Below are 26,314 nucleotides of genomic sequence, written 5' to 3' on the forward strand. Positions count from 1 at the left end.
TCGGGTTAATATGCTCGGCACCCTTATTTTTTAAATTAAACCGCTGCCACGTAATTCTTTTCCACAACGGCTGTAACTTTGTTTGCTGTAAATTGTTTTGGCCGTTTTTCACAGCTTGCTCGGAATGAGGGTGAACAACGTCTACGATATAGACACCAAGACTTATCTCATCCGACTGCAAAAGTAATTGTTGAGTTTATCGCAACGTTACGACCTGTAGCCAGGCCACTGTATATATGTGTTTGAACCCAGCCTCACGGTGTCCTGTAAAGATCGAGATTCAGGGAGTGGGACTGTGAACAGACACGCTCAGTACAGCATCAGTAACCCGGTACTTCTGCAGACTGCACGGATAACACATTCCCAACACCACCGAGATCCAGGGACGTAACCCACCGTCCTATACCATAGCAATGGGAGGTCGTTCCGGCTGTGAGCTGGATCGTACACGCCAGAGCTTGCTGGCTCTAATGTGTGTCTAAATGCACAGTGAAACCGAGAATGGTTTAGACTGGGAGATAGGAGAGTTATTTACAGATTTCCATTCCTGTTCTACTGTTTTGACCTTTTTGACTTTGCAGGCCTTCAAAACAAAATTTGAAGGACTGTTTTGCTCTTTTAAGGAATGTTTTATTTCAGACTTTTTTTTTTAAATTCTATTTTGATAACTCAAGTGTGGTTCAGTAAACTTTTTAGAGGTCAATAATGAGACGACGCAAGAAAAAGTAAATAAATAAAGAAATGGTAGATATTGAACATAAAATACTCTGTATATCTGTATTTACATACTAGAGGAAGATCGTGTTGAATTTTGGTGTGTTTGATTTACAGACCGGACTCCAAAGCTGTTCTTCTGCTTGAGGGATCAGGATTCACACGGCAGAGTTTGAATGGCCCAAGAACACGATGCCTTCAGGCTTTGCCATGAACGTAAACTGAAGACACGTGTTGTCGTTGGGTGTGTTTCAGGGGAATATCGTTCTCACAGACCACGAATACACCATTCTGAACCTGCTGAGGTTTCGAACAGCAGAGGCAGAAGACGTGAAGATTGCTGTGAGGGAGCGCTACCCTGTGGAAAACGCCAAGGCAGCCCAGCCTCTGATGAGCCTGGAGAGGTATTGATGTCTGGAAGCGGCTCTTGTTCAGGGGATTGACGCGCTGCTTTTTCAGCCTGTGGGATTCTGTTCCAGACACGTCTTCAGCTCTTGATTCAGGGGGAATCTCTCAGTTTCTGTTCTGACATCAGATTGTTTTCATACTTTCAGGGAAAGACTGTCTGGGTTTAACTGTGTACAAATCAAAAGCATTACAAAAAGTGCCATCGCCATGCTTAATATTGTGCTTCTATAATTACAACTCAGTCTGAAGTTACATTTCCAGTGCGTTTTTCTGACACTTTTTGCTTGACACAACTTGCTGAAAGTGCATAGACTGGTAGTGAAAGTTATATAAATACCTGCTTGGCACAAAGTCCTGTTTGGCAACACACTGAGAGAGTCACGAGGTCACACCACTGCTCTTACTCGGAGGCTCTGAATAATGGAACGGTCATGACAGTAATGAGGGTTTCTCTCATGTTTTTTTTCAAGGCTTACAGAAATATTGTTGAATGCACCGCAGGGTGAATGGCTCAAGAGGATCCTTAATCCACATCTTCGTGAGTCTGCTGTGCTCAGTGTTTCCGAGGATGCAGAGAAGCACTCGTATTTCATCATGAGTGTGGTTGGCAGGCTGGACAGTGAATCAAATGGAAACCCACAGCTTTAAAAGAATGATCTGTTTCTTTAAACAGGGGTCCTGTACAGGATGTCATTGTCATTGCATGCACCTGTTTCAATCAGTGTTAGTTTTATCATTATAAATCCCACACAGCAGGTATTTGGGGACCCATAGTGGGGGTAGTACATGTTCTAAACCCTGTGCTGACTTCTATGGGTGCAGGGACATATACAACGTGATAGTGAAGGGTTAACACAGAGCTATTGCAGTGGTGAAGCGACGATGAAGGGTTACCACAGAGCTATTGCAGTGGTGAAGCGACGATGAAGGGTTACCACAGAGCTATTGCAGTGGTGAAGCGACGATGAAGGGTTACCACAGAGCTATTGCAGTGTTGAAGCGACGATGAAGGGTTAACACAGAGCTATTGCAGCTATTGCAGTGGTGAAGCGACGATGAAGGGTTAACACAGAGCTATTGCAGTGGTGAAGCGATGATGAAGGGTTACCACAGAGCTATTGCAGTGGTGAAGCGATGATGAAGGGTTACCACAGAGCTATTGCAGTGGTGAAGCGACGATGAAGGGTTACCACAGAGCTATTGCAGTGGTGAAGCGACGATGAAGGGTTACCACAGAGCTATTGCAGTGGTGAAGCGACGATGAAGGATGAAGGGTTAACACAGAGCTATTGCAGTGAAGCGGTGTTAACACAGAGCTATTGCAGTGGTGAAGCGACGATGAAGGGTTAACACAGAGCTATTGCAGTGAAGCGGTGAAGCGAGTGGTGAAGCGATGAAGGGTTAACACAGAGCTATTGCAGTGGTGAAGCGACGATGAAGGGTTACCACAGAGCTATTGCAGTGGTGAAGCGACGATGAAGGGTTACCACAGAGCTATTGCAGTGGTGAAGCGACGATGAAGGGTTAACACAGAGCTATTGCAGTGGTGAAGCGACGATGAAGGGTTAACACAGAGCTATTGCAGTGGTGAAGCGACGATGAAGGGTTAACACAGAGCTATTGCAGTGGTGAAGCGACGATGAAGGGTTAACACAGAGCTATTGCAGTGGTGAAGCGACGATGAAGGGTTAACACAGAGCTATTGCAGTGGTGAAGCGACGATGAATGAAGTGGTGAAGGGATTAACACAGAGCTATTGCAGTGGTGAAGCGAGTGGTGAAGCGACGATGATGAAGGGTTAACACAGAGCTATTGCAGTGGTGAAGCGATGAAGCGACGATAACACAGAGCTATTGCAGGAGCGGTGAAGCGACGATGAAGGGTTAACACAGAGCTATTGCAGTGAAGCGACGATGAAGGGTTAACACAGAGCTATTGCAGTGGTGAAGCGAGATGAAGGGTTAACACAGAGCTATTGCAGTGGTGAAGCGACGATGAAGGGTTACCACAGAGCTATTGCAGTGGTGAAGATGGTTAACACAGAGCTATTGCAGTGGTGAAGCGATGATGAAGGGTTAACACAGAGCTATTGCAGTGGTGAAGCGACGATGAAGGGTTAACACAGAGCTATTGCAGTGAAGCGGTGTTAACACAGAGCTATTGCAGTGGTGATGAAGGGTTAACACAGAGCTATTGCAGTGGTGAAGCGATTGATGAAGGGATTAACACAGAGCTATTGCAGTGGTGAAGGGTTAACACGATTGATGAAGGGATTAACACAGAGCTATTGCAGTGAAGCGATGATGAAGGGTTAACACAGAGCTATTGCAGTGGTGAAGCGATGATGAAGGGTTAACACAGAGCTATTGCAGTGATGTGAAGCGACGATGAAGGGTTAACACAGAGCTATTGCAGTGGTGAAGCGACGATGAAGGGTTAACACAGAGCTATTGCAGTGGTGAAGCGACGATGAAGGGTTAACACAGAGCTATTGCAGTGGTGAAGCGATGAATAACACAGAGCTATTGCAGGGTGAAGCGACGATAACACAGAGCTATTGCAGTGGTGAAGCGACGATGAAGGGTTAACACAGAGCTATTGCAGTGGTGAAGCGACGATGAAGTTAACACAGAGCTATTGAGTGGTGAATGAAGGGTTAACACAGAGCTATTGCAGTAACACAGAGTGAAGCGACGATGAAGGGTTAACACAGAGCTATTGCAGTGGTGAAGCGACGATGAAGGGTTAACACAGGCTATTGCAGTGGTGAAGCATGATGAAGGTAACACAGAGCTATTGCAGTGAAGCGACGGTGAACACAGAGCTATTGATGAAGGGATGAAGGGGTAACACAGAGCTATTGCAGTGGTGAAGCGACGATGAAGGGGTAACACAGAGCTATTGCAGTGGTGAAGCGATGATGAAGGGGTAACACAGAGCTATTGCAGTGGTGAAGCGACGATGAAGGGGTAACACAGAGCTATTGCAGCGGTGAAGCGACGATGAAGGGTTAACACAGAGCTATTGCAGTGGTGAAGGGTTAACACAGAGCTATTGCAGTGGTGAAGCGACGATGAAGGGTTAACACAGAGCTATTGCAGTGGTGAAAATGATGAAGGGGTTTTGAAGCGATTGAAGGGTTAACACAGAGCTATTGCAGTGGTTTAAATTCCATGTTGCTCGATGTTTCTGGTTTTCAGCGTACGGCTCCACTTTAATTGAACACTACGTGATTGGGGCTGGGTTCCCTGGCTTTGTCAAGTAGATGCCCAGTTTGACATCTCTCAAGGTAATGCATGTGTTGTCTGTTTTGATCATCTGTAACTTATAAGTGTTTTTTTTTACATTAAAAGCGAAGTGTAATACAGCATGGTAAAGAATAGCGAGGTATGGTAAAGCTTTTTACTAAACATGGTAATCGATGGTAAATGAACAGAATAACCAAAATAAAGATATGCAAAGACTTCATGGTACGCTTTCTATAAGGGGGTGTACGCTCTGAACACTCGAACTAAACCGAAACACTTCACTGAGAAGTCAGTGGAAACACGAATCTCAGGCAGCAAGTGCAGCTGTGATTGAAGACGCGGTTTTGTGTTTCAGAGGAGCTGAAGGTACTGGCTGCTCTGCAGAACGCTGAGGAGTTCATGGAGAGAGCTGCTGACTTTCACAGAAAGGTACTGGCTCCTGCGCTGCTAAAAAAATAAAAATAAAGGGATCAAGAACTGTTGCAGCGTTTGCTCGAAGCACCCGACTGGAGCTTGTGTGTCTCCAACAAGCAGAAGGGTTTCTGAAGTGAATCTGTAGCTGAACACTGTGTGTCTTTGTGTCTATGCATGTATTGTATGTGTAGAAGTGTTCTGTGAATGTCTCTAATCAAGTTGAGAGTGTATTCTGTCTCGGGGGTCTGTAAGAGAAAGTACACTCTCAGCTTGATTAAAGGCATCCACTGAAATGAAAGCACAGACTCTGTTTCTGTAGAAGCCGCTGTCATTGGCACTGAATGCGAGATCTTCACGTGTAGCAGCTGCTAATAGGTCTCAATTGGGATGTGAATTGTGATATAGATTGACTTTCATGACGCTTGCTGTTCACACATTACAGGGCTATATAATACAGAAGCGAGAGAAGAAGCCCAGTTTGGACCTGGACAAGCCCCCTGAAGAACTGCTCACGTAAGCATCCCCTGGAGGTATATCACACACAGTACTGGTCTGTGACACCAGACACTGAGGGCTGGCTGGGGCATTCTCTCTGGCAGCAGGGCAGAAGAGCACAGCACTCAACAGGGCAGGATACCCAGGGCTGTTTGCATAATCTAAGCTCTGCTGTGCTGCTGTGCGCATGCTTGCTAAGTGTAATGTCCTGGGAGGGTTATTGACGCACTTTGTTGTAACGTTGCTACATACAGTGAATAGGTTTGTAAATGATAGGGCAGGGATATTCCTGCTCCACTTGTTAAAGAAGTATACTCCAAAATAAATACCACAGCATTCAGATCTGTCGATTAGGTGAACTCTGCATGATCAGCCTGGCTCTGTAAGGGAAGCACCAAGTGTCATTGCTTTTAAAACAAGATTAAAAACACACTCTTCTAATGGAGAGTTTTTATGCTGAAAGGATGTTCCTTTTATTCTCTGCCTTGTTTTACTGTTCTGTGTGTTTCTTTAGTTTTTATTGCTTTTCTTGCATTCTTGTATTAATTTGTCAATGTTTTTATTCATGTGACGCGCTTTGCAGCAATTTGTATTGCGAAAAGCATCATGTTAAAAATAAAGTATTATTGATATTACTCTGTTAAGGTCCACTGCTTGTTCAAATATTGAAACTGACCCTCTGCTCTGTTTCTTGCAGGTATGAGGAGTTCCACCCTTGCAACTCCAGTGATTAGCTGGTAAATTGCTTAAGAGCTGCAGCTTGCCTTTCGGTTACATCTGTTGTAGATGGATGCTGTTGGTCAGAGGTGTAGGAATATAACTGAACTACGCAAAGTTTGCTGTTTGTTTTTCATTTGGTGGTTGATGTAGTAGTAGCTACACAGAGCAGTTGCTGAGACGGTCTGAGGGATGCTGTGATGTGTCTCTTTTTAAATATCTCGCACATGCACTGGAAAGCAGTGCAGGTTTGAACCTTAAACCTTGACTGTGGAGTTGAGACTCCCTGGTGGCAATCCCCTAACCCTAACCCATGGAGTGTTGTTGCAGGAAGGGGAGAACCTGCTTGACTCTGACGGGCCAGCCTCGCCCAGAGGATGTGCTGCTGTTCGCCGCGCCTGTGTGCTCACCCTATACAGCACTCACTAACTACAAGTGAGCCAGCTACTTTTCAGTGGTTTTAAGACCAAAGGTGCATTTTTAAATAAACAGTTTTGTTTAGATACAGGGTTAGTCAGACGTTGAAATTAACACCCTGTGACCTGTGTGCCAGCATAGGAATCCCTGGGTTGCACACTTTCTACCTGGTATGGTATTGCCTTATTCAAGTGCTCCAAAAGGTTGGTATGTAGAGGAAATAGAGCCACATTTACGTTTGTTAGCTTGAATGTACGGTATCATTTAAATATTTCCGGTTAACATTTTGCATTGTATAGTGTGTCTGTGTGTGTATATAAGGTGAAACTTATCTCTGGAACTCAGAAGAAAGTCAAAGGTAAGAGATCTGGTACCTGAACAGCCCAAGAACAGTTTATCTGCTTTTAATACATTTACAAAATCTACAAAAGACCCCTCACAATGTCCAATACATACGAGTAAGAGTTTTAACATTCTTTTTAGCTGCCTGAACCGTGTGCACAGCTTCATGCACGCCAGAGACGATACCCCAAGAGAAAGACCTGTTTCGCAGTGTGAAGGTAACTTTCAATTACTGTGCTAGACTTTGCACCAGCAATGACTATCTCTGAAGAGCTAGACTCAGCAACATAAAATCATTTATATTAAACTTTGTTAATAAAAAAAAAATATACATTTGTCATTTTAAAACTGCCTTTTGTTTTTTTCAGGATTCGGATTTATCCCGAAATATAGCTGGAAAAGTGAAAGTGTCGGCGCCTAACCTGCTGGCAGCAAAAAAGAAATAAACCTGCCGGGGACTTCGCTGTGAAAAACAGACTTTAAAAAAGTGAAAAATAACATCACACCTAAAGTGTAAGAATTGTATAGACTCTAAAACTAATACCGCTTGATTTACAAGGAACTCTACTGCTCCCCCCCCCCCCACAAAAAGCCAAAATACAGTGTGATTGCTGCTCTTAAACATTGTATTTTAATACAGATTTCTACAAAGAATTACTCTTAACTCTCCCCACCCCACTGCTTAGCAGGATGTCCATCGAAGACACTTTTGCTTGTGCTGTGAAAGAGAGGCCCCAGGGTGGGGCACTGCCCCTGCACGCGTTCATTAACACGTGAATTCGACTGGCTGGTGCTGTAGGGTCACCTCTCGAGCATCAGTCAGCATTGTCCAAGAACAGTGTTACTGCAAGACATTCTGGAACATCTGCCTGCATCAAAATTAGTTTATAATCACTAATAGAAAAGTGCACACAATATACTATACAAAACAGATGCATACAATGGAGAAACACAAACTTAAAATAACAAATTTAAAAGATACCCAAAAATCCCTTTTAGAATAAGTAAATCATTTGCTTTCAAACACAGAGTTTAATGAAAACAATACTATATATATATATATATATATATATATATAATATTTATAATATATCATATTTTATATATAGTTTTATATATATTATATATATATATATAATCTATATATATATAATATATATTTATATACACGTGTATAAGCAATCAAACTCTACACAAAAATATTTTCTCTATTTGCCATTCACATGCAAAAAACTTTAACAAAAAGCAGGTTCCAACTGCCTGCAAAAACTAAAATGATAGAGCGCATTACAAATCTATGGCTCAGTAGCACACAGGCACACGTTAAGTATTTGCTTCCAACTGTGAGCCCCTGCGGTCCCAGGCAGGCTTCAGGAGCCCGACGTGTTGCTGCTGCTGCCAACACGCTGGCTGATGCTCCTCAGCAGGTGCTTCGGGAGACACTCCCAGGACCCGGCCAGGATCTCTTTGAAGTGGATCGCTGTTTCCAGGCACAGTCTGTGGATATGGAACGTGATTCCAGGGTTAGAAAGCCAGCATGCTTACAAGGGATTCTCAAACCTGTTGTGTAAAACAGGCTCTTAACAGCAATAGAAAATGCTCCACGTCTTGCAAACTGTACAGTCTACTTTGCTCTAATGAAGGCTGCAGAATTGAGACCTCTTAACGAGAACAATTAATGACACATCCTCTGTGGACTGGACTAACTGATGATTATACACAATCAAGCTTTCTAGACCATGTTGTAGACCTACACGTATTTAGATTTATTTACTGCTAGAAAGGCATCAATATCAGGAAACAATCTGGTGTATTCTCAGTATACACGATGCCGTTCTGGTATAACGTCATTTTCATGATCCTGCATCGATCAGAGCAACAGGAAGAGTTCTGCATCCAGCAGTTTTACACCAGCGGACCTGCTCCTCCGTTACAGCAGTGAAGCCGTTAACACAATAGCCCCTGCCTTGGGGCTCCTGCATTACGGCAGTTAAGCCGTTAACACAATAGCCCCTGCCTTGGGGCTCCTGCATTACGGCAGTGAAGCTTGCCCCTGCCTTGGGGCTCCTACATTACGGCAGTGAAGCTTGCCCCTGCCTTGGGGCTCCTGCATTACGGCAGTGAAGCTTGCCCCTGCCTTGGGTCTGTTAGCTGACACACTGCCAGATGTGTGCTTCATACTCACCTCACAAGGGACTTGGGTTGAACAGCAAAGATGAGTATTTCATTGCTGTGGGCCTGAGGAACAAAAGAAAGCAAACTTTATTAAGACACAGAGATCTACACTGCTGTAACTATGAGAAAAAAGAGTTTTTAAAACATGAAAATCATGATGCATCATTCTCCGAAATCAACTGGTAGCAGATCACAGCAGTTAAACCTTCAGCGATGCAGGTGCCAGGACACTGATAACATCCACCTCTGCATCTGTTCATTTGGATCAGTATGAAAAACACACTGCCTGAACTTGTGATAGCCGAGAATGACCAGTCTGGTGCCAACAAGCAGCACAGTGCAGTCTTGAACAATCTCAACAGCAGCTGGTTTGGGGGTCTATTCTCCTTTAAAGAAAGTATTAGAGTGAATGAATGGGTACGTGTTCAAGTCTGTGCCCACAGATGAAGACAAGGAAAGACTCCCTTCAGTATACAGCGAAGCCTGACAGTTTGAATTGTTGTGCATTGATCTCTTGTGTCAGGGGAACGGAATTCAATTAAGAGGTGTTTATCCTGAAAGGTGTCGACTTACAGCGCGGTGATGAGACAGCAGATTGTTCGCACATCCACCGAACACAAACACTTCCCCTTCCTCGCTGGAGCAGGCAGTGTGCCAGAGCCTACAGACACATCACAGGCAGAGAAACAACATCAGAGCAGGCAATGCAAAACCTTCACTGTCTGCAAATCAAAGGGAGCGCAATGCAAAACCTTCACTGTCTGCAAATCAAAGGGAGCGCAATGCAAAACCTTCACTCTGTAAATCAAAGGGAGCGCAATGCAAAACCTTCACTATGTCTGTAAATCTTACAGGGCACTCAGAAGAAACATTGTAGAAAGAAGAAGATAGCTAAACTATTATCAATTGCTTTTCTTTATTGTAAATATCATACGAAGATATATAAACGTAAAAAAGGAGAAAGTGTGTTGAATTTACCTGGGCTTGTCTGCATTGTTGTGTTTAAATGGTTTCCATTCATTCCTGCTAATGCAGTAAAGCCAGCCATCACCTAATAAAATATATACATATTTTTTAAAAGGTTTAAAAATTCATTAGACGTATTTTAAAAGGTGACTGAAAACCTGCGCAGTCAAGTATTAAACAAGCTGCTGTGTTTTACCAGCTTCTCTGTACAGGTCTGTCCCAGCATGCATTTCTACCAAGCACCGCAGAAATATTAACCCATTCGTGCATGAAGGATACAATGAACTCTATTTATATGGGGTTGCATGGAAGACACAAATGCATGATGACATCATAGAAGGATGCCACTCCCCCTCCCTGCCCCATATAAAGCAGTGGGAAAAATGTAAGATGTATTCATTGTGTCCAAAACTACTTTTATCAGTTATTTTCAGTATTTCATGCATGAACGGGTAAAATAAGGACTAAACGCCAAGTAAAAAAAAAAAAAAAACAATGCACTTGTGAGAATAAAGAAAGGGGTTTGCAGATCTCTCTGTTAAGATGCTGCTCCGGACTCTTACTCAGCGGCTGCTTATCTGTTGTGAAGCCACCGAACAGGAAGAGATGATCGGGGGACGCTGGATTTAGGGAGTGCCACGACCTCCCCACGGGGCCCTGGTGTGGTACGATCCTAAAAGGGGCAAGAGAGACAGGCAGAGACACACAGTCAACACCACTGTGCTGACTGTCTGTATCTGTGTACACACAAATAAACACATTGCTGATGTGCAATGTAAACAAGCTATTACTGAGCCAGTCCCTGTTTAAAGAGCTGTTTAAAAACACACACAAATACAGGAACAGAAATCAGACTCCTACTGTACAGCAGTTTCACCCAGTCAAGGTTTTAATACCAGCTTGATCAGCCGCAGTGTGAATAGGTAACAGGCTCCGGGTGTCTTATTAAACTCACAGTAGTAAAACCAGGAATCGATCAAACTGCTATGAAACCACAGTCTATTTCCATCCCTGCAATAAATCAATGAATAACATCCTCCAGTATTCTAGACCTACATTTCAGTCCATTCCCAGGTATCCATGTTAATGCTGAACAGGTCGTTCAGCCGGGACTCCTATTGCCAAAGGGGGGTTGGAAAACATAATCATTAAAATGCATTTTGGCAAAGAAAAGTTTTTTGTCAAAATGAGAAACGTGTATTACTTTGTGTAAGTGTGCCTACCCTGTATCGGCCACCAAACACAAAACCCCGATTTCCAACCGTGGCACAAGCGTGAGCAGCCCTCGGAGAAGGAGGGTTCCCCTGAGAGGACAATCGCATCAACATTAATAACATTAATAACAACAGGAACAGGCTAGCTGTTGAGAGTTTTGAGAATACAGGCACAGGCAAGGGAACCTGTGTGTTAACACTGTCAGTACTATCAATACGTACAGCACACTGGTACAATAGTAAGTGTCGCTCCACTCACATCAGTAGCAATGTTCTGGGTCCCAGTATCTATGAAGGAAGGGGTAGATTCCCATACTGGGAGACAAGGAGAGCGGTGGAGGAGGTTAACAATGTTCCCAGCAGGTGTCAGAGCCTCCTTTCATTCTGAAGAATGACTGGAATTCCAATCAGCTTACCTTTGTCACTGGCTGACTCCAGGCACACGTCTCCAGGTCCAGTACGTGAATATGGTTATTCCAACCTCGAGCAGCATTATTTGCCTGAAACAACAAAAACAGATTTAAGTTTAAATAGAATTCCATCGAGTGCTCATAGAAGAATGCTATTCATACAATAGAAACAGACAGACATGGACAATGTCTTACCCAAAAGGACGTTACATCGTATTCAAACGTTCCAAGATGTGTCCCATGTGGAACGTAGCCATATCCTCCGAAGAAAACTAATCTGAAAGGAGAACACGTCTCGGTAAGTAAAACAGGTGCGCTTGCCCGATTATTTAAGTACAGCGCTTTAGCCTTGACTGCAACCCAAAGGCATTTATTTATTTAAACAAACTCATGCATTCTGTCTCGCTTCAGATCACTGTTTTATCAGAGCAGTTTTGGATTTGGGATTGTAAAAGGTATAGCATTGCTCCTGGAAAAACAGGTCCGTGTGTGTGTGCAGAGTATGTATTTAATTCATTTAAATGTGCATTTCTGTTCTTATGGCACAGCTAATAACTACATGATCTCAGCTTTTTCAGAACTTTGCAACAAAGTTTAGGCTTCAGCAATCATACATTGAGTTAAACTATAAGAATGTATGTTTATTACCATGCAGTACTCCACAACACTGAAGCATGCAAAATCACTAGTGAAAGCTCATAAGCATGCTGTGAATACAGCAACCCTTGCAAAGGCATGAATGCAATGTAGTACTGTGCACTGACAAAACTAGTGCGAGTGAGTTTGTAGTTTCTCAGCTTTATTCAATTTCCATGAATGCATACAAAAGAACAATGCATGAGATGCGCTTCCTTCACCCAGCCCTGCACGTGCAATCTTGCACAAGGCTAATTAACTGCAAAGCTTGTGCAACATACCGCTACCCTGCCATGTTACACAACCCCTGGCAGAAACATTCCCCCCCATTCTACCAAATACAGTGAGAGGTCACAGGTGTAGGGGTGGGGAGCATTATATTACAATTACGAGCCTGGATTACAAAGTAATTGAAACACTGAAGCATTGACAGGTCTTGGCTTTACTTGTTCTTGTAAACCCAGCAGCCGAGCTTGTCCTTGGACGTTGGTGGCATCCCTTTCAATTCTTTCATCTTCTCCCAGTGAAGTGTGTCTGTGGATCTCAGAGGGAGCCTGTACAACTGGATTGACAGAAAGGGGCAACAAATGAACAATTAATATGTCTGAGGTTGAGAAAAACCTACAGATTGGATCTTTTTTTTGTAAACGATGTCCCTTGAAATCGCACAGTGGTGCATGATGTCAGCTCAGGCTGCACCCGCTTGCTCTGGCATGGCTGGAGTGTTGAACGGCTTGTTTTGTTATTAAGCAGACCCACTCACCCTGTTGGTGTTTCCTCTGGCGTGATGCCCTCCAAACAGGTAGAGCACCCCGTCCACACACACAGCACAGCTGCCCGACATGGACTGGGGGACATCTCCTTCGGTGGCCCTTTTCTTCCTGCAGATCGAAACACATGTGAGAACTCGGTAGGGGCTAGGCGGGACAATGTGTATTGAGGAGTGATCTGGGGTCCTACTCTGTCCTAGGCAGGTACATGTGTAATGAGGAGTGATCTGGGGTCCTACTCTGTCCTAGGCAGGTACATGTGTAATGAGGAGTGATCTGGTTTCCTACTCTATCCTAGGTGGAGCGATGTGTAGTGAGGAGGAGGAGTGATTTGGGGTCCTACTCTGTCCTAGGCAGGTTGATGTGTAGTGAGGAGGGGGTTAGGAGGAGTGATCTGGGGTCCTACTCTGTCCTGCCAGATTTGAGTATCCATGGGGGGGAGACTGGGACCCTGCTGCAGAGCTAGTGAAGGGGAGTCGGGGGAGCAGACAGCCTGCAGACAGACGGACACACCCTGGGGGATCAACAGGGCACCGCCTCTGGCTCTTCAAGGTTAGAAACACAACACACAATAACAGCAGTGGAAAAATGAAGACCCTGCACTGTGGCTAAAATTGCTTCCCCTTTAAGATGTCACTGTTTCAACGGGCACTTACACAAAATGTGAAAAATATGTAAAACACGTAATCTTCCCGACTTCCGGATTTGAGCCCTGTGCGGAACAAGAACAATCCTAGATAATTTACAGATTGCTGTACTGAAAAAACATACCGCATGACTGCTGTTAACCAGAAAACCGCTAAGCACTCTGGAAGAGAAAGTGCTTGTTATCTGTATTAATACACACAACACAGAACGTCTTTATAAAATGGCTCACCATCTTCTGGATTCCATGTTATAAATCCAGATTTCGTTTCTTGGCAAATAGAAGTCATAGAAACCTGTGGCCTGTGCATTCTGCAAGGGAGAAAAAAACAACATTTATGAAAACACACAAATGTGTGAAAATGACAAATTGGAACGCTGATCTCCACAGAGTCTAAGAAAAGCAGCGTTCATCACAAACCCAAGCTGCTACTTCACTTGTTTCACTGTGAATGGTAAATAAGCCTCTTTGACATCAGTGAGCCTCACCTGACTGGCAGCACCCGATTTCCGTGGAACGCTCAACACAGTTGGTGCAGCTCTGCTGGTCAGAGGTAATACTTTGCCAGTCGGAATGTATGACCTCAGAGAACGTTCTTACTAAATACGCTGTTGTTAAACATACAGCCCATCCTCGTAATCGCACAGGACCGGAAATATCCAGCATGGTCTCTTACTGTACCTTGTATCCACCCCAAATATACATGCAATTCCCGTCTGCCACAGCAACGTGTCCGCTGCGCTCTGGGGGGGCCACAAGCTCCACACTCTCATCGTGGGCCGAAGCCAGTTCAGTGTCGATAACGATCAGTTCTTCCTCGTCGATTTCCTCTACATCATCATCATCATCATCCTCCTCCTCCTCCTCCTCCTCGGGATCCTCCTCTACCTGCATGTGATTATCATCCTCGTCAACATCTGCCATCTTCACCTGTTTACACAAATAAACGTCACCACGTTTTAATTAAACAAAGCACACAAATCAAACACTGAACACAGCTTGGACACTGAGCACAACACGGAAAAAAATTAAATAATTTTTTATATATACATATATATATATATATATATATATACACACACACATACAGTATACATGAATAATGTTTGAAAGGAGGTATAAATACAATGTACAAAAATTAAAAATGAAGTTACTTTATAATTTAAACCTTTTGTGCATATGCAAAGACAACACTGAAACCTTCTGTGCGTTATATTATATATATATATATATATATATATATATATATATATATATATATATATATACACACACACACACACACTGTTGTAGTTATTTTACAGGGACATGGTACCATTTTTAACATGTCGTAAGATGCACTGCACCCAGATTTAGCTCTGAGCTCATTTTCATTGGCAGTCCCTGGACAAACACAAATACAGAAAATAACACAAATAAAGTAACGCTTACAGAATGGAATATGATCGAGCATCAGAACATTGTACAAGGAAATAGGAAAAAAAGAAGATACGGAGAGAGAAATGGCAGATGAATGTATCTCAACATACGGTGCTCTGATGTATAATTTGACATGGTTTACAACAAGATTCACCAAGTACAGAATTGACTCTGTACACAAACAAGTAAAACACGCTCGCTGTCGACGAGGCATATACTGAAATGATATTCAATATCAATAAACGTGCATCTTAATTATCCTGCAAAATACCGCTCGCCAGCACTAGCACGGTGCAATTCGTTTCATGATGCAAAACAACAATTACTGGGAAAGAAATTCAAAACTGGAATAGGTACATATACACAAAGATTGTAAAGGCATGCCGTGTATCGTGTTTACACTAAGCACGTCGAAGGAATTGTCTGCTTTGCATTTAAACAAGGTTAATTCTAATATTATAACACGACGAAAGCCGATATCTCCTTAATACACGTGACACAAAGAACCATTGTATTGTATCATTACCGTTACTGTCTGCAAATTGCGTTTCTTTTCTATTTTTAGAGTAACAGAAAACTTTACAACACAATTCCAGCTTGTCTTGTTTACAGTGGAAGTGGAAGCAGAGACAGGCTTCACTCTGAAAGGCCTAGCAGGACGTGACGTAGGACACGTCAGAAACCTTTCGCCATTTTGTTGAGGGTTGGAGGCGTCATTTGAGCCGCCATGCTGGGAAGGGCACCGCTTGGCGAGCTCGTCCAAGGACATTCCAACCCTGTCCTGGATGAAAACCAGCTGAAGTGTTCCAATGTTACATTTAACAACCTTCTTTATTACACAGGGGGGTATGTCCTCTCAAGTATAACGTCACCCATAAAAAATTCTGAGCTAAAACTAATAACTGCGGGGTCCATTTGATCAAGCTACAATCTGCTGAGATAGGCCAGAGCTGGATTGTATTAAACAGCACTGGGGCACCCCTTTCATTGCATTAGCCGTCTGTTTGTTATCCTGGGGCTTCCCTTCAATAGGCTGTCGACGCAGTCCAGAGTGTGTAATTCTTTAATATAGGCCCTGCTCACACAGGGTTTGTTTCTGAACTAACCAAACTGAATTCACTTGGAAACGAACACTGGAGGAAAAGAACTTTGTTCCTTTTGTATTCACAGACTGAAAAAAAAAAAAAGATGAAAAGCAGATATTAGCATACTTAATCTGTTTTTTGTGATTTAAACGTTTAGAATGTAATAAAAAATGTGCTGCCTAACCAGAAACTGTTTAAGATAAAGGACGGATGCTGCCAGAAGGAATTAGGTTGCTCACCTGCCCTCAATGCTTCTGTTGGATGGGTAGTACACTTTAAAAGTGAAGCCACTCCTAGGGAAGGACCCCTAGAAATCAGAGAGCGTATGATCTAAAACTATTGCAGGGGCAGTGCTAGAACACAGTGTGGTGCTTACAGGGTTAATGCAGGGGCAGTGCTAGAACACAGTGTGGTGCTTACAGGGTTAATGCAGGGGCAGTGCTAGAACACAGTGTGGTGCTTACAGGGTTAATGCAGGGGCAGTGCTAGAACACAGTGGGGTGCTTACAGGGTTAATGCAGGGGCAGTGCTAGAACACAGTGGAGTGCTTACAGGGTTAATGCAGGGGCAGTGCTAGAACACAGTGGGGTGCTTACAGGGTTAATGCATGGGAAGTCTGTGTTGGTGATGTTGAAAGGATTGTATTTGTCTGCGAAAACAATGACATCTGGCAGTGGATAGACCCTCAGGGTGTAATCAAATGCCCAGTTCCTTGGACTGACGTACAGCGGTAGCGTGGTGAGGTGCCCTTGCGACAGGATCTTCTTCACAAACTGTGAAACAAACAAACAGGGTTAAACTTGCTGTAATGAATATGCTTTATTAAAACAGGTCAGGGAAGGTACTGTAATGAATTAATCTGTTACATGTGAATGCCATGCAAACCTCACACTCTGCATCTCAAGACTCAAGCAAAAGGGATGGGTTTGCCCGAGGACAGGACAGGACTGGGTTTGCTGAGCAAACATAAAGAAAGTCTGAACAGTCATCACAACCACACCATGTGCAACGCGAGGCCCTGAAAAAACACACAGTTGCCTGCAGGTGTAATTCTAGCGAGAACCAGGAACAGGGATGAAACACACTGCAGCAATTGTGAGCGTGCACAGAGAATTTGGGTTTCAGTTCCCATGTGTTTCTACTCACATGATTAGGGATGTCTAAACTGCTGCTTGGATAACACACACAGGTCCTGCACATTTTGTTCACCAAGTCCTCCCGGAGCAAGACCATTTCTTGGGTGCACTACTGAATTCTTAAAAAAAAAAGGGTTGTTTACATTATAGTGTGTGTGTGTGTGTGTGTGTGTCTATATATATATATATATATATATATATATATATATATATATATATATATATATATATATATATATATATATATATATATATATATAAAATCATGAAAATGAACATGAAAAAGCATTATGCTCCAGAAGCATGATGGGAACATGACAGTACATAAAAACAGAACCAGTGCAATCACATCTTCTCATCATAACCACACATTGTAAATATTTGTACAGTCAGAACAAATTCAACAATGAAATCGCTTTCCAGCCAAATTCAATGCGAAACGACTAGGAAGGAATGCTCAAAGTCTGGTTGTTATCATGTTCACCGTGTGGAAAGTGGCAGACATGAGCATTGCAAACGGTTCCCATTTCTTGAACAAGGACCTGAAAGAACAGGGTTTTCTTCCACTCTGGGCAATGCATTTCCACCTTTACCTGCAGGGATTCGTTGTGAACACAGAGAACGGCACCTTCTGTCTGAACTCCTCTGTAATGTGCTCTGCCAGCGGGGGCCTTAAAGAAATAAACAGAATGGAGCAGGTTTACAACACTGGCCACAGGCTGCTCACACACAGCAGCTAAACAGAACAATCTTTCATTCAATTACTCAAGTGCACGCCATGGCTTGACAGGATGGGAATGTTGTATACTCCAATGAAATCCATCACGGAGCGATGCCCTGCAGTCTAGAACTAGAACTGTTCTGGAAGATGCCAATTGGAACTTTCCATGCTAGATACAGCAATACATACAAGTCATATCTTAAAAAAACATCATCTCCTTCTTCTTCTCCTCCTCCCCCAAATACATTTTATGTTGTTATTATTTTCCATAACTATGAAAACAACAAACAGTGCTGAATTTAGCAATACTGAAATGAATTTCAGTGCTATTGAAGAGATTGTGAAAGGCTTCCAGTCTCAACGTTTCTCATGGAACTTACTGAGTTTCTTTTAGTCTTTCACTTTTTTGTTTTTATTCAGTGGAGCAGCTCATCTGAAAGCATGGCGCATGTGTGCTGGTTTGCAGACAGATGGTCTGAATCCAGTGATCAGCAGGCAGCATTTTAACTTGTGGCCCAAGGAGGGCTTCCAACCTACTGAGCACACGATGGTTTGAGCAGAAAATAAGGAAGCAGATGGTAGGGGAGCCAAGTGTTCAGAATAATTATTATCCTGGAATCCACCTCAAGGAACTGGGTCTGTTTAGATTTATTTGCATGAGTTTATTATTATATATTTTTTAAATTTGTTTTTTACCTGGATTAGATTGTACTGGGACCCGAATCTTCGGGACCGGGAACGAACACAAATCGACTCCTGTGAACGGAGAAGATGAGATTGATTTGAAATGAAGGCTGGAAATCAGACTCCCGTTATATAGTGGTTTGATCCATTCCTTGATTTAATAGAACACACCTGAGCTCGTTGCCTATACACTGCGGCTAATCAAGCTTGTAGTAAAACCTGAACTGGATGAAATCGCTATGCAACAGGAGTCTTATTTCCATCCACTTCAATGTAAGATACGTAAAAGCTTATCTGGAGAGCAGCTTATCGTTGCTGGTGTATAAAAATCAATCATGAAAGCTGCGGACAGCAAACAGCTGATGACAGTCGCAGCTGGTGTGAGCCTTCACAGACCTGCCTCTGATTCCCCCTGAATTAGAACACAGGAATACCGCAGAGCCAGCCAAGCAAGGGAGCGGCGGACTGCTCACCCCTCATTCCCATTTTAAATGGGAAGTTAGTGTTCATTAACAATGTTCGTCTTTCTTAAAGAGCATGCAACTTCAAATGTCATTTTAACAGAAAGCTGCCTTTGCCTGGCTTGCAGCTTGCCTAGAGCTGGGCTGGAGATCCTAAGCAATTGCACTGAACAGCCATTCTTATTCCAGTCCAATCACGGGACAATACGACAGGCCTACAACCAGCTCCAACACATCAGCTGCAATCAAATATCTTACCAACTTAAGAACCTACCTTTTATGGATGTTGGGGTATTCACAAATGATCTGCCAGGGCTTTCAGTGAATCTGAAATCATTTCAATAACATTTTCAATTCAATAAGCATCCTAGTGATTTACAGTACAAATGTATTTTTATATATATATATAGCCCCCTTCATGCCATGGCACCCCAGAGCGCTGTACAAAGTGAAAAACTAAACAAGAGAGCTCATATGTACAATACACTCCAGCTGCAACCAATTATTTAAAAGCTCATTCAAAATAAAGTATGTTTTCAATGTTTCAACCTGCAGAATGTCAACTGGAATAGAGTTCCACAAACGAGGAGCATGACAGCAAAAACCTCTGATATAAGAATATTTTTTTGGAAGAGCTAAGTTGTTTAGTATAACTCAAGCTGTGTTGACACGGAAGCAGTGACTGGCTTTCCAACTCACCTCTAAGAGCTTGTATCTGGTTTATTCAATAGGGGGCAGAAGAGAAGTTTCCACAGAAAATGAAGCAAGTTGGTGGCATTGCTGAGTAACCTGTGGGACACAGCAGGTAACACAACAACATGAGCTTCAGTCCTGTTGCAGAGTGTGGCAGGGGGGCAGGTTGATGGCTACACTCTGGTGTACCGGCTGCACTTAGAGAGAATGTCCAAGAGCCCCGTTGAGTCACAGGAGTGCTTTCAAAAAGATTCTGAGATTCAAAAAGGCACCAGAGATACAAAGCAAATCCAAACAAGAAGAACAGTGCATTAGTTCAGATACTTGTGACATCAGGGATGGAAAGAAGACTCCCACTACATAGCAGTCTGATCCATTCCTGGTTTTACCAGGAGTTTAATAAGACACACCTGCGCTTGCTACCTATACACTGCGACTAATCAAGCTCGTATTAAAACCTGGAATGGGTGAAACTGCCAATATAAGAGCAGGCTTATTTCCATGCCTGGATATTTCAGAGCTGTGCTAGTTTAAGTGCAAGTACCCGAGAACATGGTGTGGATTTTCTCCAGCACCTCCACGCTGTCCAGCCACACGTCAGACACAAAGACGAACATGGCATCTTCGTTCTCCTCCTCCAGCTGCTTCAGCTTCGCCGAGGACTTCACCGACGCGGCAGAGGGACCGCCGAAGAAATTCACATCGCCATAGTAAGCTCTGCAAACAAAATGACTAAACCGGTCACAATCATTTTACATTGCTAACAACACATATTCAAGATCATTCTCAATACTACAGTAAGATAAGGGACATGAATAAAACAACAACCTTGTTGTGCTGGAGGGCTCAGTCGGTGGAAATCCAAAAGCACTGATATGAAACACAGTGTCTTTGTACCACCCTGTAACAGCAGAAGAAATGATCCCCCCTCACACAGCTGCCCTTTACCACTGCACACCTAGATCCCCCCTCACACGACTGCCCTTTACCACTGCACACCTAGATCCCCCCTCACACGACTGCCCTTTACCACTGCACACCTAGATCCCCCCTCACACGACTGCCCTTTACCACTGCACCCCTAGATCACCCCTCACACGACTGCCCTTTACCACTGCACACCTAGATCCCCCCTCACACGACTGCCCTTTACCACTGCACACCTAGATCCCCCCTCACACGACTGCCCTTTACCACTGCACACCTAGATCCCCCCTCACACGACTGCCCTTTACCACTGCACACCTAGATCCCCCCTCACACGACTGTCCTTTACCACTGCACACCTAGATCCCCCCTCACACGACTGCCCTTTACCACTGCACACCTAGATCCCCCCTCACACGACTGCCCTTTACCACTGCACACCTAGATCCCCCCTCACACGACTGCCCTTTACCACTGCACACCTAGATCCCCCCTCACACGACTGCCCTTTACCACTGCACACCTAGATCCCCCCTCACACGACTGTCCTTTACCACTGCACACCTAGATCCCCCCTCACACGACTGCCCTTTACCACTGCACACCTTGATCCCCCATCACACGACTGTCCTTTACCACTGCACACCTAGATCCCCCCTCACACGACTGCCCTTTACCACTGCACACCTAGATCCCCCCTCACACGACTGTCCTTTACCACTGCACACCTAGATCCCCCCTCACACGACTGTCCTTTACCAATGCACACCTAGATCCCCCCTCACACGACTGCACTTTACCACTGCACACCTAGATCCCCCCTCACACGACTGTCCTTTACCAATGCACACCTAGATCCCCCCTCACATGACTGCCCTTTACCACTGCACACCTAGATCCCCCCTCACACAACTGCCCTTTACCACTGCACACCTAGATCCCCCCTCACACAGCTGCCCTTTACCACTGCACACCTAGATCCCCCCTCACACAGCTGCCCTTTACCACTGCACACCTAGATCCCCCAACCTTATTAAATGACAGTCATGCAAAGTTCACACGCTCTTCAGGGAGGTCACTGCAGGGCAGGCTGCCTGGGCTTCACTCACATTGTAACAGATCATTTTGTAATTCTCTGATTTGTTTGTATTGCAGTGCGTGCACTGTTGCTGTGTTTAATTCGATGAGACAGAGCTGCTCAGGTGGTGTTGGACTTGTGGTTATGCGAGCCAGACGGCTGCTATGACTATAATTCATATCCGTTAAACCCGTGACGAGGTGTCACATGGAAATGGCAATCAGTTCCTCTGACATGCTCGAGATTCCTGTCCAGGTTCCACGAGAGGTTCTATGTCTGCAGCATGCCTGCTTCAAAGCCTGACTGGGGCTGTTTCATTTTGAATATTCCAAGCCCCCTCTTTTGTTCCGGATACAGATTGTGTTTCAACTACATGGGAAAAAATGGCAAACTTCTTCAGGAACAGCTATCCTGGTTACTGCCGAAGCTTTCTTACAAGGTAAAGGACAAGATTTCATTGTGGACTGGAGCTGGGAAACCCCACGAATAACATGAAACTGCCTGGGACAGAATTGGGAGACCAACAGGTGGTGCCCTTGCATGTATATTACCAAGGGTTATACAGTAGGATGCTTGTAGGGAAACATTTTGAGAACTCCCAAGATCAGATTGTGCAGTAACAGCCTGGCCAGTCGAAAATGAGAACAAAAATGAGAATGTATACACCCAGAGACTATTAAACACAACACAACATACACGCTGGAAATAATCAGAAAAATGACAAAACCGTGTACATTATTCATAATAAACGAAACACTTACTCCTCAACGCTAATGATCAGCGAGGACACATTGCAATGACAGAAACGTAACCCAGACTGACATGCAGAAAGACCCTCTGTAGTTTCATAATTAAGGTTTGTGGGAGGATATGAGTTGGAACAGGAGCCTTGCCAAGTAATGGCTTTCATTTTCTTACTGATTTGAAATTCTACACTCTGGCCCCAGGCAGTCCCTCCTTCATGGGTTCCACTGCCCCAGATCATCTGTTTCACATGTCCCAGTGGCTTACCCTCATTTCAGGCATCCCCCCCCCCCCTTTAATCTACCAAAACTGACTTCCAGAGCAGAACTGTGACAGTGTTTATCCCGACAGCTTACGCTGCAGTGCCTGTCTGGCTCAACGTGCTGTTGAGGGAGATAGGTTATTTATTTTCTGTTTTAGTTTTTGTTTCAACCCTTTTTATTCATTAAAATACTGAAAATGACTGAAAACAAACATTTAAATTAGTTTTGGACACGAAATAAACATGTGATTTTTATTTAAATGTGTTTTCAAATGTTTTTCCATTGCTTTATATGGGCTCATATGAGGCTGTTATGTATTTGCGTCAGCCGTATGTCTCAATATAAAGACTTAGACTTTTTTTTTTTTAAATCTGTTCCCCATATGAGTTCGCCATGCATGAAAGTGGTAGGCGTGGTCTCGTGTCTCTGCTCTATGCTTTTAATGAACATTAGCGTTTTATTAATGCTGCTGCCGCAGGGTATGGAAATCTGACTCAGGCCGCATATTAGTTTGAGCCATTCCGAGTTTTGCTATGGCCCCGCCTCAGCTTGTGAGCCGTGTCTACTTGAGATCATGGGAAACCTGGCAAAGCTAGAACTGGCATGCAATGGGAGGCTATGAGCTGCAGTTTAGCACAATCGTGTTCAGTTATTATATAGTAATATAGTATTGATTTCTGGGTTTTCAACATTCTTTGGTAATGTAATGTCAATGCACTCTGCTGTGCTACCACCAGGAACTAGACCAAACAAGTGCCTGAAGTGCCTGTGTTTTTTACGTGTTGCATTGTAAGTGCACGTCGTCTTTAAATATATATATATATATATATATATATATATATATATATATATATATATATATATATATATAGATAATATATATATACATGTCAGTACTCTGAGAGGCCTGGCAGTTTAGATCTGTACCTGGCTCCCAAAACAAAACAAAAAAACACTATACAAAAAACATTTTTTTTTTTTTTTTTTTTGATGTGGCAGACTCTATACTGTTTTGAACATCTATGAAATGTTATTAAACTATACTTGTTACTAGCTTATATAGAAGATGAAATGAGTTTTTTTTTATGGATGGGAAATGTGTGGACCGAGTTGAAGAATCAAATTGCAGTAAGTATAAAATAATAAGTATAAAACTATTTGACAGAAGTTAAGATCTTTCAAAGAAACGAACCGTTGTCTTTGAGCCGTTAGGGTTAAGAACGGATTTAAATATTAAACTCAGTATTCCCTCAGACGGCTCTTCTTTCTGTGCCATGAACTGTTTGATCCATATAATCCCGTGTCAACAGTCTGTTCAGTTAAACAGGGATAGACTGTCAACCCCATCTAAAACAGTAAAACAAGTTTAATAACCTGCAAACGTGGTTTGATTAAACACATAGGGGTTTAAAACAAGCCCTCCACGAAACTTAATTAAAACCGTCAAATAAATAAACATGCAAATGGGGTCTCTGTAACCTCGTTAGTGCTCTCTGGAAAACGTGAGTCACTGGAAATGAAATGTCAATTAAGAAATAATATTTAAATGAATGTGTTTTAAATTGAAAATGACAACATCAGATAAAATACATTCTCTTACTAAAAGAAAGACCGGGCTTCACAACCACGTGATTATCCTAGCAACGAAGAGCGTTGCGCTGCTACCATGGCAACGTAAACACAAGACCGTGTTACTCCTTAGCGAGTACTAATATATAATATATACAATAAATAATATTAATCCGATCCCGGGCGCATTGCCATTTCGTCAGCAGAAAATAGACACCCGATTCGATGGAAAATGTTCAGAAATTAAACACGATTACGTTAAAAAATGTAATTGTAAACTGAATGATCGGTTTGTTGTATCACGTAATAAATCAAAATTGTTTAAGTATATTTTATTGGCTATGTTTTATACGTAAAGTAGGCGCGCGTATGCGGTGGCGGATGAATATGCGTACATTGAAAAGAAGGGAAGTTTAAACTGTAGGAAAGGAAACTGTGAGCAGCGATGAGTTCGGGTTCAAAACTGGGAGATTTAACCCCAGTGAAATAGACCGCTTCAGCAAAGCCTTCAAAGATGAGAAATTCAGAGCGCTGCTGCGCGACTACGCTGAAGAAATCTCCAATCCGGAAAGAAATTGCGCTGATGGAGCAGGAGAGAGGCGTGGGTGTAAAATCCATTCACCCGCAGCCGGGCCGCGCACTGAAAACCAGTCTCAACGGGGCTCAGCAGTGCTGACATCTGCAGCAACGACATTAACAGCAGGCCGGTTTGTAAACCGGGGAAGCAGGGCAACTGTGGTCTCTGCCGTACAGTCTGGCGCCAGGGAGAGAAGACATGGGCGCCAAAGGCGAGAGGTGCATGATTTATGATGTCGTGTTTCACCCGGATACTCTGTACACGGCTGGGAAAAACGAGAGGTTTAACAAAATGGTCGATCAGACGGCCATCGAGCCTATCCAGAAGCAATTCAATGTCAAACTAGACAAGAAAAACACCAAGACCTTGAAAACGAACTACTGAGGCGCCCCCCACCCGACTGTCATTCGCAAGCCGCTGCCCGGTGCTAGAGAAGCGGAGCCGTCAGCTGAGCCGAGTGACGAGGACCCTTTGCAATTCCCGTACCCCTATGGCTGTGATACAAACAGTGCTGCTGGCAATGGAGTGAAGGATAGCCGAAATGAAGAGGGGAACGCGAAGGGCAAAATTAAATTAGACTCGGACAAGCCAAACAAACCCGCCACACCAACTCACGCGATCAAATACAGGACTTTCGTTGACTTTCAAGATTACCGGTACCCCAGAGACTCTGCGCCCAGCACCAGACCCAGAGAGTTGCTCATTACCATTGACTTGCCTTTGCTTAAATGTTCTGGGGACGCAGAGCTGGATGTGACCGAGAACCGCTTCTTATTGCAGTCCCAGAAACTGGCTTATAGGCTGGACTTCCCACTGCCTTATCCTGTTAATGAAAACCAAGGCACAGCTACATTCATCAAAGCCAGGAAGCAGCTGGTGGTCACGGTACCTGTCCTGCAGGCAGAGCGAGTGCCGGCGGTCCCCGAAGCCAGCAGGCAGGTGGTTTGTGAAGTGCAAAGTGAATCCGGCGATACTGTGGAGGAGGATCAGAGCGAAAGCAATGACACGGCGGGATCCCGAAGCGGTAACACAACCCCTGCCTGTGATTCCCAGGTGCACGACAATCTCACATCCCCCGAAAATAAAAAAACAAAACACAAGCGAGCTTCCTGCCTTCCCAACAGGCGGGCTCGCCCGAGGTGGGGAAGTGGACTGTAGCGAGGGCTCTGTGGAAGTAATCTGTTCAGACGGAGAAAAGTGTCTGTTTAATGCGACATATGAAAGTGATGAAACACAAACCTTTACCCCGGTTAAGAAAAGCGAAGAGGCAGCGGGCAGGGCTCATTACTCCCACCCCTCTGAACACGTCCACACACAGCCCAATCATTTGCAGAGTCCAGTTAAAGCAGGTTCTGATAAGCGTTTGGAAGACTGCCCGTCTCATA

General features: G+C 43.8%; 1 protein-coding gene and 1 pseudogene across 4 annotated transcripts; one reads left to right on the top strand and one right to left on the bottom strand.

The window, feature by feature from the left end:
- Positions 1-7,914: 7,914 nt before the first annotated feature.
- On the bottom strand, positions 7,915-25,907 carry klhdc2 (kelch domain containing 2). Of its 4 annotated transcripts, XM_041265969.1 has the most exons (21): positions 25,819-25,907; positions 20,316-20,488; positions 19,778-19,867; positions 19,353-19,405; positions 18,630-18,689; positions 17,806-17,883; positions 17,223-17,331; positions 16,673-16,849; positions 14,254-14,502; positions 13,804-13,883; positions 12,920-13,037; positions 12,603-12,718; positions 11,716-11,797; positions 11,527-11,610; positions 11,120-11,200; positions 10,953-11,011; positions 10,460-10,569; positions 9,909-9,981; positions 9,504-9,591; positions 8,941-8,993; positions 7,915-8,252 (listed from the first exon to the last, which is right to left on the bottom strand). In XM_041265969.1, the coding sequence occupies exons 7-21, from the start codon at positions 17,307-17,309 to the stop codon at positions 8,126-8,128; spliced, it is 1,584 nt and encodes a 527-aa protein (XP_041121903.1). In that variant the 5' UTR covers positions 17,310-17,331; positions 17,806-17,883; positions 18,630-18,689; positions 19,353-19,405; positions 19,778-19,867; positions 20,316-20,488; positions 25,819-25,907; the 3' UTR covers positions 7,915-8,125. The 4 variants fall into 4 exon arrangements, with proteins under 4 accessions (XP_041121903.1, XP_041121905.1, XP_041121906.1 ...); XM_041265971.1 differs by lacking the exons at positions 20,316-20,488; positions 25,819-25,907 and having other exon boundaries at positions 19,778-20,132; XM_041265972.1 differs by lacking the exons at positions 16,673-16,849; positions 17,223-17,331; positions 17,806-17,883; ... (3 more) ...; positions 20,316-20,488; positions 25,819-25,907 and adding exons at positions 15,518-16,162; positions 16,316-16,383.
- LOC121324285 lies at positions 23,177-26,087 on the top strand (annotated as a pseudogene).
- Positions 26,088-26,314: the final 227 nt, after the last annotated feature.

Source organism: Polyodon spathula, chromosome 12, assembly GCF_017654505.1.
Source record: "Polyodon spathula isolate WHYD16114869_AA chromosome 12, ASM1765450v1, whole genome shotgun sequence".
NCBI classification, from domain to species: domain Eukaryota; kingdom Metazoa; phylum Chordata; class Actinopteri; order Acipenseriformes; family Polyodontidae; genus Polyodon; species Polyodon spathula.